The sequence below is a fragment of the Lachnellula hyalina genome (genome assembly GCF_007821495.1).
Source record: "Lachnellula hyalina strain CBS 185.66 chromosome Unknown contig00091, whole genome shotgun sequence".
Lineage (NCBI taxonomy): Eukaryota > Fungi > Ascomycota > Leotiomycetes > Helotiales > Lachnaceae > Lachnellula > Lachnellula hyalina.
Window position 1 is genome coordinate 39436 of NW_022157205.1, and position 14210 is coordinate 53645.

A 14210-nucleotide genomic window follows, 5' to 3' on the forward strand; every position below is an offset into this window, starting at 1 on the left:
GCGCGGTCGCGCGGTCGCGCTGGCAATAGTTGTTTGTAGATGCGCGACAGGTTGCGACAGCGTGTCTCAGGCGGGATACAGACAGTCACAGAAGTTGCAACAACTCAGAAAAATGGTGCAGAAGAGGTATAAAGCGCGGAAAGACCGGTGTTGTTCTTATAACATTGGGAATATGGTTCATGCGGTCGTATCTGATATCTAAGTCTGGAGTGAAAAGTGAACGGAATCGGCTCGGTCGGGTCGCGGTCGCGTTTTACTAACGAGGCGTTGGCGTTCACTTTAGCTTCGTGCACGGGCCACCAAGTGGGAAGGCTATGGTGGAGGAAGAGGAGTGCTCGTCTTTGTACTCGGAGCTGTCTTGGCCTTCCGGCTCTGAATATGTTTGGGTCATGAAACCATGGGCAGCAATGGAACCTTTCTCTTTTGCAAGCTCCGAGGCTGTCGATATTCCCGTCAATATTAGGATGTTAGTTATGCCCTCTACTTGGCTCAATATACCCTGTTTATAATATTAACATCTTGATAGTATCAGCCTTGAAGGAGAGCAGACCGAGATTCCCTTTTCAACGCTTATTCAAAGGCCGGACTTGAGACATGTTGGGTCGAACCTGAGGTACTGCAGAAGCCTACCAGAATGTATCAAGTTATGCCTACTGAATAGAATTTCTCTAGCCCGCATTCCGACCTATATGTTACTGTTCAACTATGGGCGGACTCCAAGCCCCTCACGGTACCGGTCCAGACAGCCTACAAACCTTTTAAGAATGAGCGGAAGTAGGGATACTTCTTTTGGACAGAAGAACTTTGCTAACCTACCTAGGTGGAACGAATGGCTTACACTGCCTATTCATTACTCGAATCTACCTCTAAGCTCACAGCTCGCAATAACAATATGGGATCTGTCACCTACCGGCGGAGAAGGAGCACAAGGACACGCGATTCCGTTTGGTGGAAGTACACTTCCCCTGTTTGACCAAGAGAACCAGCTGCAAAAGGGCCGGCAAAAATGCTTCCTCCATCGTCGCAAAGCAGCCGACGGTCTTGACTCGACCTCAACGCCATCCACTCTTCCCACACACCGTAAGGGAGCTAAGGGCAAAGATACTAGTCATAAGGCGGACAAAGAAAGCGAAGAATTGGACCGACTGGAGAAGCTGTTCAAAAAACATGAAATGGGTGAAATTCCACGAGTAGAATGGTTAGACCAGTTAGTGTTTCGGGGCGTCGAGAAAAGAGGTCTACAAGCTTCTAGCACATCCTTGAAGAATCTTCAGCGCAGACGATCTCGACAGCGGGGTACAGTCATGAGACTAGATGGGACAGGGGAGAAACAGTCGAATGGCGAAGAAAAAGAAAACGAAGGGGAGAGTGATCTCATTGAAGACGAACGATTCACGCTCTTTGTGGAATTGCCTCGATTTGACTTTCCCGTTGTATTTGCCGACCACGAATATCCTCCGCCTCCAGTCTCGTCTCTACAACATCTGTCTTCGTCTCAGTCGAACATCATACTAAAACCACCCCCTGAGGTCCAATATGGCCCGGGAATCAATGGATTGAGCGACGACGATAACAATGGTTTTGGGGGGCGTCTAGTCCGAGTTTATGACCCCGAGGTTGGCGCGAGGGATAACCCTGTGGAAAGCAAGCATCGACGACTGGTCCGAAGTCATCGCACAGGTGTATTGGACAGAGATCTGAAACCGAACGCGAAAGTCCGAGACGAGCTGAATGGAATCATGGCTTACTCGCCAACACATATATTATCTCCCGAGGAAAAAGACCTCGTATGGAAATTCCGCCATCACTTGACGCGAGACAAGAGAGCTCTGACCAAATTTGTCAAATCTGTAAATTGGCAAGATCAAAGCGAGTCCAAGCAGGCCGTTCAAATCCTGGCGAAATGGACAGAAGTCGACGTTGATGATGCCCTTGAACTTCTTGGTCCGAATTTCGATAACGCAGCAGTCCGAGCATATGCAGTCGACCGTCTGCGGAAATCCGATGATGACGAACTTCTGCTCTACCTTCTACAACTGGTACAAGCTCTTAAGTTTGAGCATATTTCTCCAGATTCCGATGCCACGCATGATTCATCTCTTGCTCGATTCCTCATTCAGAGAGCGACCAATAACTTCATGCTTGGAAACTACTTTCACTGGTACCTCATGGTCGAATGCGATGACCAAAGCGAGGATCAAGGCGCCGAGTACAGAAAACTCTTCGCCAAGGTGGAATATGACTTCATGACAGAACTTGTGAAGCTCCCTGGTGGTGAGGAAACGCGAAATACGCTGCTCCGCCAAGCCGAGCTCATAGTTGTGCTCTCTAAAATCTCTGGAGATATCAAGGTATCTCGCGATTCAATAACTCGTAAAGTGGAGAAGGTGAAGCATTTCTTGGCAGATCCGAAGAACGAGATTATTGCCATAGATCCTCCTCTACCATTGCCTCTCGATCCATCAGTCATGGTCACAGGTGTTGATCCAGCTGAGACTCTGGTCTTCAAATCATCCCTCTTCCCAATTATGATGACCTTCAAAACAATAACCAAGCAGAAGTATCAAATCATGTTCAAGACAGGGGATGATTTACGGCAAGATCAGCTTGTCATACAAATTGTTACGCTGATGGATCAACTACTCCAAAAGGAGAATCTTGATTTGAAGTTGTCACCCTACAAAATTCTAGCAACTGGCGCCACTGCTGGAGCATCCCAATTTGTACCTTCGATGAGTTTACAAAGCATTGTCAACAAGTACAAAGGTAACACAGTTCTTGCCTACCTGAAATACAACAATCCAGACGACAAAGCTCCTCTAGGAGTTCGCAAAGAAGCCCTAGATACTTTCATCAAATCTTGCGCTGGCTACTGCGTAATAACCTACCTCCTCGGCGTCGGCGACCGCCATCTAGACAACCTGCTACTCGCACCCGACGGGCACTTCTTCCATGCGGACTTTGGCTTTATCCTTGGCCGCGACCCGAAACCCTTCGCGCCCGCCATGAAACTGTGCAAAGAAATGGTCGACGGCATGGGCGGCTCCACTTCTCCTCAATACCGCCAATTCAAGCAATACTGCTTCACAACCTACACAACACTCCGCAAATCCTCAAACCTGATCCTCAATTTGTTTAGTCTGATGGTCGATGCTAATATCCCTGATATTAAGCTCGAGCCTGATAAAGTTGTGCTGAAGGTTAAGGAACGCTTCCATCTCGAGCTGAGCGAAGAGGATGCGATTCGGCATTTTGATGCATTGATTGAGGATAGTTCGAATGCTATATTTCCGGTTGTTATTGATCGGCTACATGGGTTTGTGCAGCATTGGAGGGCTTGAGGGGTTGTGTTTTGCGTTGGGGTACAGGCGATATGGCATGGATATAAGGGTTACTTAGGTTGGTCAATGAGATTTACGTTCTCATTATAGGGTGTCTTGGTAGCTAGTGCAGTTTGACATCAAGTGTCAACATCTGAGAGATGATTTCGAGTTCTATTCCTGCTACACTTTTCATTTTCTGACACTGGAAGATCTTCCTTGTTCTATGAGTGCGCTAGTAGAAACACAAGTGTGACCCTTGTCTAGCTGAAAAGTTGGTTAATGTGCTGCGCGAGGTAGTATTCTCATTGTCTCTGCATTTTGTGTAAGTAGAACGCTGTGGCCGTCCAATCAAGACTCTTTGGTATATTTACGACTGTTTTTCTCAGGGACCGAAGGCATTTGGCACATGTTCGATTTTCCGTCAAATGAATGCCTCTGCTTTCTATCTGTCTATTCTCCAATCCATTTCACATTGCTAAGTCGAAACTCGATTCAAAAACTCAAGGCATTTCCTGCTATTCAAAGCCTCTTTATCTCGAATCCCCTGAATTTCTAACGGTCAAAGGATTTCTGTTTGTCCCCATAAGTCAGCATGTATTTCAAAACCATAACATCTTACATGTTTATTTTGCTCCCTGGCCTCTCTTGCGGAGTCAAATACATGGGAGCAAGCCTTTTCAAAATATTCGCAGGAAACTCTGGCTCACCTCCCATTATGATTTATTGATAGTCTGATAATTTGGCAGATCAGAGATCAGATCTGACGGCAAACTTCACTAATTACCAGCACAATTTTAATTGCGTTCTCATATTTTTCGCCACAGCTACACGACACTCGACGGGAGGTTGACTACACCAACGTTTTTTGCACAACATCGTTGTTGCGGAGAGGCATATTCAGTCTTTATGGAAGGGTCTGGAAGAACCCGATCCCTTTATGTTGAGGCTACAATCCACAATTTCACAAGACGCAGCACGTAGCAGCGAATCGACCTGGCCAGTTCTCGAATCGGAAAGCATTGCAAAAAATATGTTCATTTTTGATTACCGAATCAAACCTTCGTCTCAAAAGCCTTATTCTCCTCAGTAACGCCATCTTCCTCATATCCGATAATAACCTCATCATCGAACAGCCCATCTGTCTTAGCCATGATCTCTCTGGTCTTTGGGGCATTGATGTGCTCCAGAGGGTATATGTCTACAGGCCAGATGAGGTTGAAGATGTAATAAAGTGGTCCGGCGATGGCAAAGCTCATTAACATGCCAATGTAGTAGATGTGCTTGCTGCCAATATTCCAGTTTTTATTGAACGAGCCACCTAGACCATGAATGACCGAGAGGAGAGCGATGAGCCACGCCACAATCGTCCGAAGATTGAACCCACCATAGTACCAGTATGGGCTGCTCGAGTTTGCCTTATAAAGGGATGGGATATGAACATTGCCCTTGCGAATGAAGAAGTAGTCGGTGCTATAAGAGTCAGTATGAGTAATCGGTTAGAGTTTCTGATTTGAGTGGGAAACAAACATCATTATGCTAACGAGAGGTGATAGGAACACAACATTTGAGCCAAGGAAGGTGATAAACGCAGCAGCTGAATTCACAAGCTTCCAAGGACATATTGCTAAGCCTAACACTGCACACAAGACCTGTCCTCGAACGATGCTGAACATATGTTAGCCTGGATCCTCTTCACTTCTTGAGTATAATCTTGCTCACTTGAAATATCGCGGAAACAATCCAGTAAGATCAGAACCAACAGGCACCGCATTCGCCGCTAAATTGGTGGCAATAACCGCAAAAGCCTGGATGAAACATGCCAGAGCCACGGCTGTCCGGGTGCCAGCATTATAGTTATGGTCTAGGATAGCAGTGTATAAATCCCAAATGTTCCAGTAAGCCGTTCCCCAAAGGGTCTTCACTGCACTGGACGCGCCGATACCCAAGAAGGTGCAAAGAGACTTTGCAACAACGAGACCGATCCATTGTGGCCAGGTCGTTGCCGCAGAAGTTCGGGCATATCTCGCCAAATCCGGATTGGACGAAACTTCAGTCATGAGAGATCCAGAGACCGAGTTGATCCCTTGCATAAACGCCCATCCGACGGCCGAAGGTGTTTTCGCGACTTTACCAAGCTTGTGGGTTGCACCAAGACCGCCGGCTTTCCCAACGATATATCCAAAGGTTGCAATCAGTACTGGTGGGCACAGCACACTCTTGAAGGTATAAAGCCATCTGCTATTGGAAGGATGAATGAACATGAAGATGAGCTGCAACAACCAGAACAGGAAGAAAGCCGTGATGCCCGAAGTGGTGATTCCAGCACTCTTAGGGAGATGGTTTGGGATATCAGTCCAGGCGTGCCCGAAGATGCAGCGGAGCATGACCTCGAATAATTTACCGGCATAGTATGTCTGCGTTCCAAAGAAAAATATCGCCACTATCCCGCGGACGAATATAAACCACATGGAACCATAGAAACCAGCGCAAATACGCACGTACACGGGGAAACCAATGTGATATATGGATGCTCCGCGAGAGTTTAGAACCAAGAATGTTGCCATAATCATCATGCCTACGATTGCAGCCACGGTAGCCTGCCACCAGAGTAACCCAGCGGCGATCATGCTGGACCCAGTGTTCCATGCCACAGGATTGAACGAAACAGCCCAAAAAAAGGCAAAATAGTTCCAGTGCGTCCAAATACGGGCAGATGGTGCTGGGAAGTATCTTAGCATATTGCCCGATCAATGGAGACCTGGAGACTCGACTCACGAGAAGGGTCGAGGTCCTCATTTCCCCACTTCTTTTCGCTCTCCTGGAAGTCTTGGAATTTGCTCTCCTTCGTGCGGAACACATCATCAACCTTTCTCAAGAATGAAGACATGTTCAATTCATACGGATGCAGAGTTCATTTAATGCAGATCCATCGACCACCTCTTATATGAATGAAGTCTAGATGGTATCTATTTCACTGATAAGAACCCCGAGCCTACGGTAGCTTCATCAGTTCATCTTAACATATTCCTTTAAGTGGGCTGCGGCTTTATCTCACCCAGATAGCCTGAGATAGGATATACTAGCGGTTTCCTCCGCTGTAAGCTGTTTCGAAACATTTAACTCCTATAGTGTCTTGCGGCTCTTTTAAAATCCGATTACAAGTATCATATGTCTCAAGTCTAATCTTTTGTTTGAGAACGCGTGCTATTTGAGAGAAAAGAAAGGCCCGCAAAACACTGTAGAAGTCAAATACAAAACTCACAATCCGACCTCGAAGTCCAAGTGTACGTACTCAGGTAGTGTAGTGATAGCTTCGGGCACGAGCCCGATCCTCCCGATCATCGGGAGCAGTCGCCGAAGGACTACTGCGGCGGCTCGTAGGTGGACAGGAAAAGCGGCATCAGTTGTAGTTTGCTAGGCTGCGTGGGACTCTAAAAGTCGATGATAATAAGTGCCGCTTTTCATGTCCAGCAGATCGGCGGCCAACGAGCATCCCACTCTCGGATCCCACTCTTCTGCTGATAACAGAAGGTTGAGCGCCGTAACTGAAGAGAAGGTGATAGGTCGTGATGCGTGGTTGTCTCCTCGTTCCATTCTGGTAATATCTGTCAAAATATGTCCCTTTACAGTCGTGATGGCAGCTCTGCCAAGATCGGTGCGCCGAGCATCGACCCCCTTCAAGACACGATTTACGATTTCCCACGCGATATAGTAGGATTTGGTCGGAAATCACATAATCCGCAATGGCCTAACGGTGCTAAAATAGCTGTTTCGTTTGTTATCAATTATGAAGAGGTATGTTTTCAACCCCCTTCTCGCTAACCCATATCCTGACATTCCCAAGGGCTCTGAACGTAGCGTGACAAACGGCGACGCGCAGTCTGAGAACAGATTATGGGAACAGGCAGATAATAAACCAGCTTTGACTGGAGAGAGATCTCTGAATCCAGAGTCGTACGTCCACTATGCATTGATTTTGCAAAAGCTTGTATTCAAGTCATGGGTAGACGTAGGTAATGGAAGCTTTTATACTGACTATTTCGGCCAGTGATTATGAATATGGAAGTCGAGTGGGCGTATGGCGGCTGCTAAATTGCTTCGAGAAGTATGGAATGCCAGTCACCGCTTATGCTATCGGACAGGCATTCGAGAAGAATCTAGAGGTCGCGGATGCGTTTGGGAAGAACGGCCATGAGGTGGCTAGCCATGGGTATCGGTATGTAAAAATACTTTGAGATGGAAAGGGTGACTAATGTGCGTAGATGGGTAAATTATGTAGGAATGGGCATTGAGCTGGAAAAAGAGTACATCGAGCGACAATTAGAGAGTCTGAAGAAGACGACGGGAAGTTATCCGGTGGGATGGTACTACGGGGCTGTCTCTGCGTACTCGAAAGCGTTGATTCATGAAGTCTACGAAAAGAAAGGCATCCCGCTTCTTTACGAAAGCGACACGTATTCAGATGATTTGCCATTCTGGGTTGATGTGCCGGCAGAGAAAGAACTGAAGGATCCAAAGGGAATGCTCATGATTCCCTACAGGTGAAAGAAACCTCCTTTCAATATAGTATGCGCTATGCTAAGAAATTACAGCTATGATTGCAACGACGTCAAATTCCACGCAGCATCAGGATTCAGCACAGCTTCCGGTTTTGAGGAATACCTCAAGACAGCGTTTGATGTGCTTTATGCCGAGGGTCAAGAAGGCATGCCTAAGATGATGACGATCGGCCTGCACTGTAGGATTTCAGGAAAGCCAGGACGTTTTGCTGCGGTTGAGAACTTCATAAAATACATTTCAAACAAACCAGATGTGTGGGTAACAACAAGAAGGGATATAGCTACTCACTATCGCGAGAAATTCCCATATAAGAAAGGGCATCTCGTTTGACCTAGAAGAAAAAATGTATCTGAAAACAGAGGAATTCGCAAGCATATATAGATGGATTCATATTTCTACTTATGCACTAGCTAGCATATTGAGCGACGTTCGATCAAATCAATCCATCACACCTAGTGTAAGGAGACTGAGCGGTAATGCGTCTGTGTCTTCTTGCCCGGATTGCATTAGCGTCGTAAACCACTTCTATTTACCAAGATTTCTGGAATGTTAAAAGATGACCAGGATAATTTGACCCAGAGCTGCAGATTATCGACCAAACCTAGGTCAATTATTGAAGCGCCACCACTGCAAACCATGTGGGCTATACTGCATGATCCCACTTTTGGGGGCATTTTAGGCCTTGTGCCGGACCTCACCCATATGTTGTTGAATATTTCGAGGTCGAGGGTGGTCGCTCAACCTCCTCTCACTACATGCATCAGAAGATGGCCCAGATACTCCACGCCTCCCCTCTCAATCCTTCCGGATTCAAATCGTACGGCGGGGTTATATCTACCAATGTCCTGACCCCACAAACAGTGCATGTGAACGGCGGCACGGCGAGACGGACGCCAGAAGTTGTGCCTACGGACAATCGGTACGATAAGGCACCAAGCAAGAAACCAGCGAAAGTCGTGTTGAATGCTTCTCTAGCTGGTCCACGAGACGTCGCTCCTTGGTCCGGAGAAATTGGAAAAGAGAGAAAAGAGAATCATGGGGACGCGAAAAGAGTTTTCAAATTCAAAATGCTGGAGAAACACCCTTATACCACGCAGTCTTTTGTGCCGATGGGCGGCGATGTCAAATACTTGGTTGTAGTAACGGATGGTGACGAGAAGCCGAATATGAAGGGCTTGAAAGCGTTTGCGGCGACACAAAAGCAGGGTGTGTGCTATGGGGTGGGCGTGTGGCATGCGCCTATGGCTGTCATTGATGAGGTGAGTGAATGACTGAAGCGATCGAGGGGAAAGGGTCAGATTAAGGTATATGGACAGAATGCTAATAATCTGGGAACAGCCGGTGTCGTTTGCGGTTGTGCAGCATATTAACGGGGTTGCAGATGAGGACTGCGTATTTTTTCCGTTGGAGGAAGAAATTGAGGTTGTGTTTTGAATTGTTGCTCGCTTAGAATAGGGGTACTGTAAGCGAGCCTTTATGATTGGCCATACAGTAAAACAGAAAGACGACCAGAATATAATACTCCTATCGACTACTTGCCCGCTATATCTCCGTACAAAGTCTTATTTTCCTTGCCCTATGAATTAGAGTCGAATCTACTTCAAAGCACTCGTCACAATATCCGATGATTATGAAGATGGGAGTGACCACAGAGTTCCGGAAACGGATGCACAAGCGGAATACGCAATGGAAGCTGCCCGGACTCGTGACGAAAAGAACGAGAAGATCTTGTTCCGAGCGAGAAAATTGGCGATTATTGCAAGCATTGTTATGACACTGGCATATTTGATTCTCTGGCCCATTCCAATGTATGCCACAAGTTACGGAATGCTGAGACCTTAGAGTACCCCCATGAGTTGACGAGTCTGACTTGTTTTGATATCTAGTGTTTTCGAAAGGGTTCTTCAAAGGGTGGATTGTTATAGTTTTCTTGTGGGCTTTCATTGCTGGTAAGTCACAATTGTAGTTTTAATCTGAGTGCAGAACTGATACTACGAATAGCGGGAACTATCACTTTGCTTCCAATATGGGAAAGCAGAGATTCTCTGGCAAAGTTTACAAGATATATCTTTAGCGGCAAATTTTTCAAAAGGGGCGCCCAAGTGACTGAGGAATAAAGTTCCCATTGCCGGGGACTTGTGGAGAGCTGTGAATGACATAGTTGGGATTTTACAAATAACTTTAATCAGAAATATATCGGGAATATATATATACGTTTGACAGAAGCTCAATGAAATTCGGAAATGGACTTTTAGTAGTATTCAACATTTTACGTATGGAATACCAACAGAGACTCCTGTCAAGACCCACCCCAACCCGTGCTGACCTGTAGTAAGATGGCAAAATCTTAAGAACTAAGATCGAATGTGTGTAGGCTGTCTTGCACAAGAATTTCGACTAGCATCCACCCCTAACCCACATTGGAGTACCAGCTAGCCAACGACAATATGCAAGGTACGAGTTGGATCCGAGTTAATGTAATTCGCTGGGACTCTGGGAGTACCGAGCAGCGTTTGCGAATTGCCACAAATTATTCAAAACACACTGGTTTCGAGTAAGAAAATAGTCTTTTTAAAATCAATATACCATATTGAATGAAAATATATGTCGTTGCATCAAACGACTTCTTCGAGCCCATCTAGCTCAACCCGCAAATAACTTTACCCCCAAATTAGAAAATTGAATCCTCAACAACTTATCCTTCATTTACTAATAGCTGATACTTCTGCCCTTCTCATCATTCGCCAATCTATTTCCATCAGGTATTCAATTTCCCCACATTCCCAATGAAAACCACCAGCACAGCGCAATAACTGCAAATGTATCATCAGTGTTATCCCATCTCTGACTATTAGCGATGCAAAACTTACGCAGCGGCAGCAGCAAGAATTTCATGTCTCTTTGCCCTCGTAAACAGTGACAGCACACCCGAGAAGAGTAAAGTGAAGATGAGCAGCACGCTGATGATGATCGAAACACTGTGGTTGGTTTGAGCGCCAACGGTAAGGTAGAAGAGGATGTAAATGGGGGTTATGAGAATTGCGACGATAACGATGGCGATAATGATGGATACGATGATTTCAATCCGCTCCCGGTGATACAGAATCACGCCCGAGGACTCTGGGTTGGCCTTTGCGCGAAGCTCCTAGACACCAAATGGGTTAAGAATTGACTTGCAGATATCATGGCAGTAACTGACCGGTGAAGTGAGTATGTACTATAAGCAACCGTTAGTATTGTGTACGAAGTGGTCGAGGATGACACTTACTCGGACGAGCCTACAATTCAACTTGTGGAATATTTTCTCGACGAAGGTATCCAGCCACGAATGCTCTCTCCCAGGTTTCAGTGCCACTATATCTTCTTTATGGTATATATAACTTTCCTGTTCAACAAGCGGCGCGTGCTCATCGAAATACTTCCTGATAGTCCAATAGTCTCGGGCGCGAGGGCTGTTAAAGTTTGCAATGTCGCGGGCACTCGTAAGGAGTTGAGCTGGAAATTGTCATTCCAGTTCCCATCAGGCTTTAGAGTTTGTGAAGGCTTACTGTATTCCAAGAACTTTGTCTCGATCGTCTTCAAGATTTCTTTCCTACGTGATTTCTTATCGTCCTTCTCCCGAGACTTCAACCAGCTCGGTTCTCCCCTCGCATCAATGATATCTGACTCGTTGAGATCTCTTTCTGCCTCTCGGAGCTCATCTTGCTTATACAGGAGAAGTCGAGCCTGCAGGTAGCCAAACCTTCTGTAGAGCATGAAGTTCTCGTCGCTATCGAGTAAGGCTGCAAGGCGGGGATAGCCTTCCGGACAGCCTTCCACTGCGAACATGTCAGTGGGAGATATTGAGTCGCTATGAGTTAGATTTCTTACCGCTTCGTACTGTAGATTTCCCGGTGGGTACTGGATCTGTATGCCGGAATTTGGAGAATACTGCCAGTCGAACGAAGGACCTCCAAATCTGTTGGCATCGAAGTGCAAAATAATTGTTCCCTTGAACCCATTGAATCAGATTTCCAGATTTCGAGTACATTATTCATAGGCTATCTCACCACCTTGATGGCCACTGAGATCTTCTGCTGCTTCATTTGCGACCGTTGCCGAGGACAGACGGTAGTTGTCCTCTGCTGATACCTTCAGGATCATTTTCCTATCCACATAGTCGTGGTGTATCTCTCCTCTCTCCATAGAACTATCGTTATAAGGTCTCATGCTTTTTGCAGATTGGCAGAATGAAAGTATGGAGATAAATTGTTGATGGAAGTCGCACTTGCAAGTCCTCGATACTTTTCAGGAAACAAGAAACGTCACGTCTAAGGCTGCAATGCAGCTACCCAGAGAAAGTCACAAGCTCTTGGGGCTTCGATAAAACAATAAAACTGATTGGATTGTGTTACAAACTCCATTGCAAGTACCCGTGTCTATCGTGTCGCGAAGCTAATCCTGCACACAGTCGATCCCGAAGCATCTACTCAGCCTCGTCGCTTAGTTCGCTCTCGTCAACGGTTCTGCTTGTATCATTGTACGTGATAACGTAGCGATGGTTTGAGTCTTGGGATTTGTGAACTGTTGTGACTGATGCGGAAATTCTGTCGGGCTTTTCTCCAGGCGAAACATTTGTATTTCTCCACCACACTTGGTCATTTACCTTATACTTCGGATCCTTCTATGAATAGTTAGACGACTTCTGTAGGATAGAAATGAAAGATAAGCAAGGTTCCATACCACTTTATTGCCCCCTTCCTTTGGAGATATGCACATTGTGCTAAGACTTGGTCCTGACTTCTCGACTTCGGATATTAAGCTTCAAATGTAGCTCTGTCTTAGCTTAGATTGATTGAAAGCAGACTTATCTTGTTGCTTGCATTGAAGGAGATATTAGCATTGAATTGGAAGCTAGAAAGTATTTAGCCACATCAACTCCAAGCATTGTTCACCATTAGGACTCATCGACTCAAACAGATCATAAACACATAGTCTTTTCTGATTCATAGTATCGTCCTAAATCTCTCTGCCAACAATCGGGAGAGACAGAGAGAAATGACTGTAGAAAGAAATGACTCTAAGGGGTGATGAATACTTTGCTGGTTCAGAAAGGAGTATGCAGTGTAGATAGAACATTATAGAGATACATTCTCAATCCCGAGTGCTTTGAATGAAACACTGCCATGGGCCCATGAACCGAAGCTTGATTCCTCTGAACTCAATAAGAAGTATCACCATGACGGTAGAAATCATCCTATTATTCTCAAAGTACATCAGTGTACTTCTGACATGGTCTCAGAGGTGTATTTGAACAGTCAAAGTCCGTTTGCTTAATATTCACTGTAAACAACAGCTTTATCTGACTAGATACTGAGTCAAAACAAGGGCAAACTCGTTCCCAAGACTCGACATGACAAGAAGTCAGTCTTAGACTAACTCCTGTCAAATTGGTTTCAGTTCCTGAACATCATAGCAATGGTGTGTTGCGCGGTAATCTCAAAATATTCGATAAGTGACAGGGCCATCAAACAAGAAGTAAGGCACGATTCAATTATGCGTATGATCTGACTGATCTGACTGTCGCAACAATAGAGACTAAGTAATACGGTATAGCTTCTCACAAGTGAAAGCCAGCGGTGAAAAGCATCTCCAGTCACGTCTAATTCAAGTTCACTAGAAGAACAGAGGCAGTCCACTACTGTCTGGTCTTGTGTTTGATCCGAATTATTACCACTGGTGGCAAAAGAGGGGTGTCTTGGGAATCACGCCGTGAAGAAACTAAACTCTAAGAAATATCAAAAAACCAACGCAAAATCGTGTGCTCACATGCACAGACACACGAACTAGCCAACTCAGGTATATCTGATGTGAAAAAGAATGGAAAGCCGTTGGGAACCTATTGTGGGCTTTATGCGCAGAGGTACGGGGCTGGCGAGGCGACTTATAGCCCTGGGTGGCAGTGGAGTGATTATTGGAGTATCGAGAGCTCGTGGGGCTTTTCAATAAATCAATGGTGCGAGATCTTAGAAGAGGAAGGAGTAACTTCACTAGTTTGGCTTTGACTTAGATCACATGTTTGGGCAATGAATGCAGCATAACCTATTTTTCAGGCCTCTCTCTGTTTAAAATTGAAATTTCAAGTGGATTTAAAGAAAGAAATTCTGCTACGCACCCCTCTCTCTCTCTCTGCTGATTTTGGGGACGAGATAAGCTACCCCCAGCATGATGACTTGGGAGGCTGCACATGGTGTGTATGTACTGTACAAGTGCGAAGAATGTCAAGGTCCCGATGCGCTTCTCACATTGTGTAGACCCGGGCCATTTTATAGATGGACGCCTTCAAAT

General features: G+C 45.7%; 4 protein-coding genes across 4 annotated transcripts; 2 read left to right on the plus strand and 2 right to left on the minus strand.

The window, feature by feature from the left end:
* Positions 1-407: 407 nt before the first annotated feature.
* On the plus strand, positions 408-3341 carry PI3K2 (Phosphatidylinositol 3-kinase,nodule isoform; the record flags this gene model as incomplete). Its single annotated transcript, XM_031151151.1, has 4 exons — positions 408-466; positions 527-613; positions 673-774; positions 821-3341. 4 exons carry the CDS (start codon positions 408-410, stop codon positions 3339-3341), a joined length of 2769 nt encoding a protein of 922 aa, XP_031004381.1.
* Positions 3342-4375: 1034 nt separating this feature from the next.
* On the minus strand, positions 4376-6210 carry LHYA1_G006212 (putative permease; the record flags this gene model as incomplete). The annotated part of the gene is made up of 4 exons (XM_031151152.1): positions 4376-4793; positions 4851-4988; positions 5043-6042; positions 6099-6210. The coding sequence occupies 4 exons, from the start codon at positions 6208-6210 to the stop codon at positions 4376-4378; spliced, it is 1668 nt and encodes a 555-aa protein (XP_031004380.1).
* Positions 6211-6938: 728 nt separating this feature from the next.
* Positions 6939-9725, plus strand: cda1_2 (Chitin deacetylase; the record flags this gene model as incomplete). Its single annotated transcript, XM_031151153.1, has 8 exons — positions 6939-7118; positions 7168-7277; positions 7372-7539; positions 7586-7864; positions 7916-8137; positions 8563-9142; positions 9222-9275; positions 9471-9725. 8 exons carry the CDS (start codon positions 6939-6941, stop codon positions 9723-9725), a joined length of 1848 nt encoding a protein of 615 aa, XP_031004379.1.
* Positions 9726-10641: 916 nt separating this feature from the next.
* LHYA1_G006214 (uncharacterized protein) lies at positions 10642-12092 on the minus strand (the record flags this gene model as incomplete). The annotated part of the gene is made up of 6 exons (XM_031151154.1): positions 10642-10696; positions 10754-11028; positions 11152-11378; positions 11432-11733; positions 11754-11841; positions 11933-12092. The coding sequence occupies 6 exons, from the start codon at positions 12090-12092 to the stop codon at positions 10642-10644; spliced, it is 1107 nt and encodes a 368-aa protein (XP_031004386.1).
* Between the last annotated feature and the right edge of the window lie 2118 nt (positions 12093-14210).